The sequence below is a fragment of the Eucalyptus grandis genome, chromosome 8 (genome assembly GCF_016545825.1).
Source record: "Eucalyptus grandis isolate ANBG69807.140 chromosome 8, ASM1654582v1, whole genome shotgun sequence".
Lineage (NCBI taxonomy): Eukaryota > Viridiplantae > Streptophyta > Magnoliopsida > Myrtales > Myrtaceae > Eucalyptus > Eucalyptus grandis.
Genome location: NC_052619.1, coordinates 482,318 through 488,591, shown reverse-complemented (window position 1 = coordinate 488,591; position 6,274 = coordinate 482,318). Strand labels below are relative to the sequence as shown.

The 6,274-nt window shown below is 38.0% G+C and overlaps 1 protein-coding gene across 1 annotated transcript; it reads left to right on the top strand.

The window, feature by feature from the left end:
• Window positions 1-3,559: 3,559 nt before the first annotated feature.
• On the top strand, window positions 3,560-6,077 carry LOC104456185 (mogroside IE synthase). Its single transcript, XM_010070924.3, has 2 exons — window positions 3,560-4,277; window positions 4,768-6,077. Exons 1-2 carry the CDS (start codon window positions 3,585-3,587, stop codon window positions 5,509-5,511), a joined length of 1,437 nt encoding a protein of 478 aa, XP_010069226.2. The 5' UTR covers window positions 3,560-3,584; the 3' UTR covers window positions 5,512-6,077.
• The last annotated feature ends 197 nt before the right edge of the window (window positions 6,078-6,274 follow it).

The window sequence follows — 6,274 nt, the reverse complement described above, 5'->3', positions numbered from 1 at the left end:
CACTGTCGGATGATATCTTTGAGAAATGACATTACAAATATTATAACTTTTGTAAGACACTCATTTAATTGTCATAAGTTTTTTTTAGTTACTTAAGTATTATGACTTAATCATTTGAGTGCCATAATTTTTTAATAATGTTGACCACAAATGCCACACTGTGTTGGATTTTTGGCACCGATAAATGTTTTTTAAAAGTTATGGCACTCAAGTGATTAATTAAAAGTTGTAAAACTTAATTGAGCAATTGTTAAAAATTATGACACTCCAATGATAAAAAAGAGTTAGGGCATTTAAGTGTAATCCATATGAACGTCATGACACATATGGTGTCTTTTTTGTTATCTTACCAGTCATACGCACAGAGCTTTGACCGTAAGAGCTGCAACATTTCATGTCATTCTATGGGCTAATCAAAACTGATCTAGATAAGAGCCCATCTGCCATCTCTCCTTTCACTCTCTTTGTAGGGGGCGTGCGAGAGAGAATGACAGTGATTGTCGTTAATACTTAGGGCTGTGGCAAGATTTATTTGAGGACTGAATTTCGTTGGATCATCAAGAATGAATTTTTGAAGGTTCAAATTGTGAGATGATGACATTAAGTGTTTTTAACACTCTCTCTCATTTATAAACTGAAATCTACCAAAGATTAAATTTGTGAGGCTGGCTGAGAGTATAACCTAGAGAGTGAATAGGTAAAAAAACTTGATAAAATATTGCGGAATTAAATGTGATAAGTTTAAAGTAATCGTGACCAAGTAAAACAAACTGTTGATATAAGCATGTTTTGATTATATCCAACAATGTAATGCAGTGTTTCCATCAAATAGTAAGTAAGAGCAAAGAGATAGAGAACAATGTGCAAGAGCTTATAGTGGTTCGATTTGGTGTAAGCCTACATCTACTCTCCAAAGCTAATAGCTTATTGACTAAATTCCACTAGTTGGTCATTGAAAAGTTATAGTAGTAGATATTGCTTATACTTAAGAACTTCTACTCAAAACTGATGTTACTTATATCTAAGCAGATAGGTCTTTCTATCTCACATCTAGATATAAACTATAGTTTTGCCAACACTTCTAAAAGAGATTACGATATTAAGCTCATAGAAGATAATTTTTTTTTTTTTTTGGTTGGACACAGAAGATAATTCAAAAGGATGTAAAGCTCTTTTAAAATTTTGGAATTATGAATTCTTAATCTTTTTTATTTTTTATTTTTCTTTCTTTGGCACTTTGGTCTTCTTTTATAGTCTTTTTATCCAAGCTTCCCATTGGACAATTTTCAAGGGGATCAATCTCCATTCTAGTTGTTGCACAATTTTTGAGAAGACTAGGTAGCCATTGAGGTTGATCAATCGGAATCCCCGTTGATTTGGTTGCCCATTCAATCAAATCCTAATTTTCAAAATTGGAGTGCTTAGCTATGGAAAGAATCATGGCTTTGATCATTATCAATCAATCAAGATATTTCGCGTGATTAAATATATTGCAAAGACAATCTTTAATATAATGGTAAATCAAAATTTTCTAACATATGAATACATACCATATTACAAGCGGTCAAGTGATAAATTTTTTCAAAATAATAATCTTGAAGTTCGTGATAAGAAAAATTATTGTTGCGGGTTGCATAAGTACTCTGCTCATATTCACAATCATCACTAATATCTCATTTTATAGTATATTGCTGATATCCAACTTATACACTGTTTGATATCTACTCAATATGCTACATATATCCATGTAATACTTTGCTAATATCCAAGCTATACATTTCTTATATTCAAGTGATAGATGTATCTAGCTTCCTAGATATATTCAACTGTTTTTCTTGAAATACTTTGATTACAATAATTAGGTTTTGTAGACTTAACACCTTGACATATCCAAGATTATATGTGCTCCACATAGCTTCTTTAAGACAATTAGAATCTTTTCACTGACCATATCAAAATTCTTTTTCAACTTGAAATATAAATGATTTATGCAATTATTAATATTGATATAAATCATGAATAGTTCTGTCAATTTCAAAATAATAAAGAAGGTTGCTTGCATACAATGGATAATCCCAGTCATTTTCACAATCATGCTTTTGTTCATAGACTTTAACTTGCACTTTGATAATATCCACCAAAAGCCATTCTGTTTTACGTCGTGGCCTTTGTTTTGTCCATATGACTTGCAAGTTACTTGCTTTCGTAAGCCGTGACGAGAACATTAGTATGTTCTTGCCCGTCTTCATCTGAACGAAGTGCCGAACGAATCTCACCTAGGCACTACTTATAACAAAGCAAAAAAGTCAAGACTTGCCTTGTCGTGTAACATAATCGGTTTTGTCTTTTGTCCCCTCAAGAAATAATGGTTGGCAAATTTAAAAGAAGCAATCGATTCCAAGCTTGACCGGTTGGTGAGGTGCGTCTTTATCCTAGAAAGGTGTGGACAGGCTGGAGTCAAGACATGATTGTATTCCTCATCGACTGCAATAATTTTTATTTTGACGTGGATTGTGTGTACGACAATGACTCGGGACGATGACGATAGGCATGTTGCTCTACCTTGAGTTCTTTAATTTCAGGAACCTAGGTTCGTGAACGTGATGATCGGCGTGGAGGAGATCGTTCTAAAGGTTGGGATGAAGATCTTGATTATTACCACTTTGAAAAACAAATAAATGCTGTCCCTATATCCTATAGCAATAATTGTGGAAAATTATCTACAAAATCCTAAATCTAATGTGCAATGACCAAATTCAATCATATGCTTTTGAATAGTATTAATTTAGTCCAAATCTTTTAATGATGTGTCACTTTAAGTATAAATATTTCAATTGTGCTAATTTAGTCCTAAATTTTTTGACAATTTATTAATTTAGTTCTTTCAATTAATTTTGGTTAGACATTGAGAACATGATGATCTAATTAGCTCTGGCTATCTTACATGGTTTGATTAGCATTGATAGGGATAATTTTTGTAATTTTTCAAATTCTATTTTTACCTTTTTATCCCCCCTCTCTCTCTCTCTCTCTCTCTTCTTTTCTTATTTTACCCTTTCCCTCCGCTGGTCACCGATGAGGGCTTGATAGAGGCAGAGGGAAAAGGGGAAAAAGGAAAAAGAAAATAAAAGAAAAGGAAAGGAAGAAAAGGAAAAAGAGAAGAAAATTTTGGAAATTTTTTAAAAACTGCAAAAATTGTCCACGTTAATGTTAGGTGTGCCATATAACACAATCAATGTTGATTAGACTGCCATATCAATAGCTTTCAGCCAAAAATAGCTAGGATAACTAAATTGGAAGATTGTTAGAACTAATTGGTAAATTGTTTAAAAAGTTTAGGATTAAACTAACATGATTGAAGAGTTTAGAATTGAATTGACTACTATACAATATATTTATTACTTTTTTGAAGAATGAATATATTTATGCCCAAATCCAACAAACGGTTCAAATATCGCGTGTCAAATAAGCCCCCATCAACACGGCCGCAGCAAGCAACTACCATTCCAAGGATTATCTCGGCAAAAAATCTATCTATATAAGAAGGATTGCCTAAGACCATACGTGATCTTTATATACATTCCATGTTATCGAGTCGAGAGAGAATCTGTTCGACCAGCAAACAGCCTACCATGGATCCGGCAAAGGACGTTCACGTTCTAGTCCTAGCCCACCCAGTGCAAGGCCATATAAACCCAATGCTCCAGTTCTCCAAACGTCTGGCCTCAAAGGGTCTCAAAGTCACCTTCCTAATCCCCATCTCAACCAAGAAGTCCCTCAATCTGGTAAACGCAAGCTCCGTCCAGGTCGAGTACATTTCTGACGGGTTCGACCACCTGAGCATTGACGAGTCTCTCAAACACTTCCGGCTCTCAGTCTCTCAGGGCCTGAGCGATTTCATTCAGAAACACCAATCTTGTCAGGATAATTCGGCTACAGTTCTTATTTACGATTCCTTTGACTGTTGGGCTCTAGATGTGGCGATAGAACATGGCATGCATGGAGCTGCGTTCTTCACTCAGTCTTGCGTCGTCTCTTGTATCTATTACTTGGTTCACCAAGGAAAAGTGAAGCTCCCAGTAGAAGCTGTTGATGGACAAGGGCGTGTCCTATCTGATCCTCCGGCAATGTCTGTTTTAGGGTTGAACGATTTTCCTTCATTTGTTGTCGATGTCCATAAATATCCTGCCATACTCAAGATGGTTCTGAGACAGTTCTCTAATTTTCGGAAAGCTAAGTGGCTTTTGTTCAATACATTCACCGAGCTCGAGGAGGAGGTAAGTAGCTTCCAATCACCCGTGCAAATGATCTGGCTGGAGTGACTTTTGAGAAGGCTTTTTGGATCGCACCTGTTAAAAGATATAGCTTTCTTGATCCGAATTTCACCGTCAACTGTTGCTGGAAAAATTTTTTTTTTTTTTTTAAAGCTCCCGTGCAATTACTGCACGCTTGAAATCAATCTAACTTCTTACAATAACACATGTATTTGCTGCCCCCCCCCCCGGGCGGGGGATCCCCGATAACGTGTAAAATTTGTCGTTACTTTCAAGTAACGTGTATGTGTTATTATGGACACAAGAAAGCAAACATTAAAAAAAAAAAACCCAAATTTGTTGCGTGGTTGACAGTTCTTTCGGTGCAAAAGACGCAAGTACTAAGAGAATAGGAAGGTCTGTACGTAACTGTAAATTAATTTGTTGATTGGATCCCAGATGGTGAATTGGATGGTGAACCAAACTGTAAATTAATTTGTTGATTGGATCCCAGATGGTGAATTGGATGGGGAACCAATGGCTGATGCTAACCGTGGGACCCACAATACCTTCATTATACTTGGACAAGAGACTCGAGGACGACACAGACTACGGGCTTAGCCTCTTCAAGCCCGAAGCAGAAGCTTGCCTCCGGTGGCTGGACTCGAAGCCGCCCTGTTCCACCCTCTACGTATCATTCGGAAGCTTGGCGTCTCTCGGAGAGGACCAGATGGAAGAGCTCGCGAGCGGGCTCAGGTCGATGAAGAGCCACTTCCTGTGGGTGGTGAGAGAGTCTGAAGAGGAGAAGCTCCCACGTAACTTCTTGCAAGAGCTAGGGTTAGATGATGATAAGAAGGGATTGGTGGTGAGGTGGTGCAATCAGCTCCAAGTGCTGAGCCACGGCTCTGTCGGTTGCTTCATGACCCACTGCGGGTGGAACTCTACCCTCGAGGCACTGAGCTTGGGAGTCCCCATGGTGGTGATGCCCCAGTGGACGGACCAGCCGACCAATGCCACGTTTATCGTGGACGTTTGGAAGGTCGGCCTCAGGGTTAGGGCCAACGAGCGAGGGGTAGTGACTGGGGAAGAGATCGAGAATTGCGTGAACGAGATCATGGAGGGAGGAGAGAGAGGGAAAGAGATCAGAGAAAACTCACTGGGTTGGAAAGAAATGGCCAAACGGGCCATTGACGAAGGAGGTAGTTCCGAAAAGAACATCCAAGAATTTGTTTCCAACGTTCTTGATTTATGCACATGATGCATTTGCCCCTGCAATAATGGTGAAAAATAATCTTACTGATTTGATACATATGGTTGTAAAAAAGGGATCATCAAGTGAGTTGGTCGGTCATTGTGATGTTGACTATGCTGGAGATCAACACACATGACGATCAACTACTGGATACTCATTTAATCTTGGATCAGTAGTAGTATCCTGGTGCAGTAAAAGACAGCCGACTATGTCTTTGTCTACAATAGAAGCTAAATATAGAGCAGCAGTAATGGCAGCTCAGGAGAGCATGTGGCTAGTGCAATTATTGGATGATCTTCATCAGTCAATAGGTTATTCGACAATATTGTATTGTAATAATCTATCCACTATAAGCTTGGCAGAGAATCTAGTTTTCCATGCTAGGACTAAGCATGTGGAAGTCCATTATCACTTTCTATGAGAGAAAGTGTTGGAGGGCGAGATCAAGATGAAGTACATCAAGACAGGTGATCAAGTTGCTGATATCTTCACCAAAGGTCTTGGAGTTGCAAAGTTTGAAGAGTTTCGAGCTCAGCTTGGTATGGTCGCGAGGACTATCCTTAGAGAGAGTAGGGGGGGGGAGTATTAAATATATCATCGCCTATCTCTCGTGACTCTTCGTGTTTTGGTCAAAATGCTGTTCAGTTTCTAACGGAAGCCGTTTCGGCACACATATTAAAGTGTCTTTATTACTATTTATTTAGACATGTCTTATTCATATATCTAAGGAATGTCAAGAGTCGTGCTTTAAGCTTATATATAAATGAGT

Coding starts and splice junctions, on each gene's coding strand:
- LOC104456185 (XM_010070924.3), top strand. CDS start 3,585: ATGTTATCGAGTCGAGAGAGAATCTGTTCGACCAGCAAACAGCCTACC. Junction 4,278..4,767: donor TCACCGAGCTCGAGGAGGAG/GTAAGTAGCTTC, acceptor ATTGGATCCCAG/ATGGTGAATTGGATGGGGAA.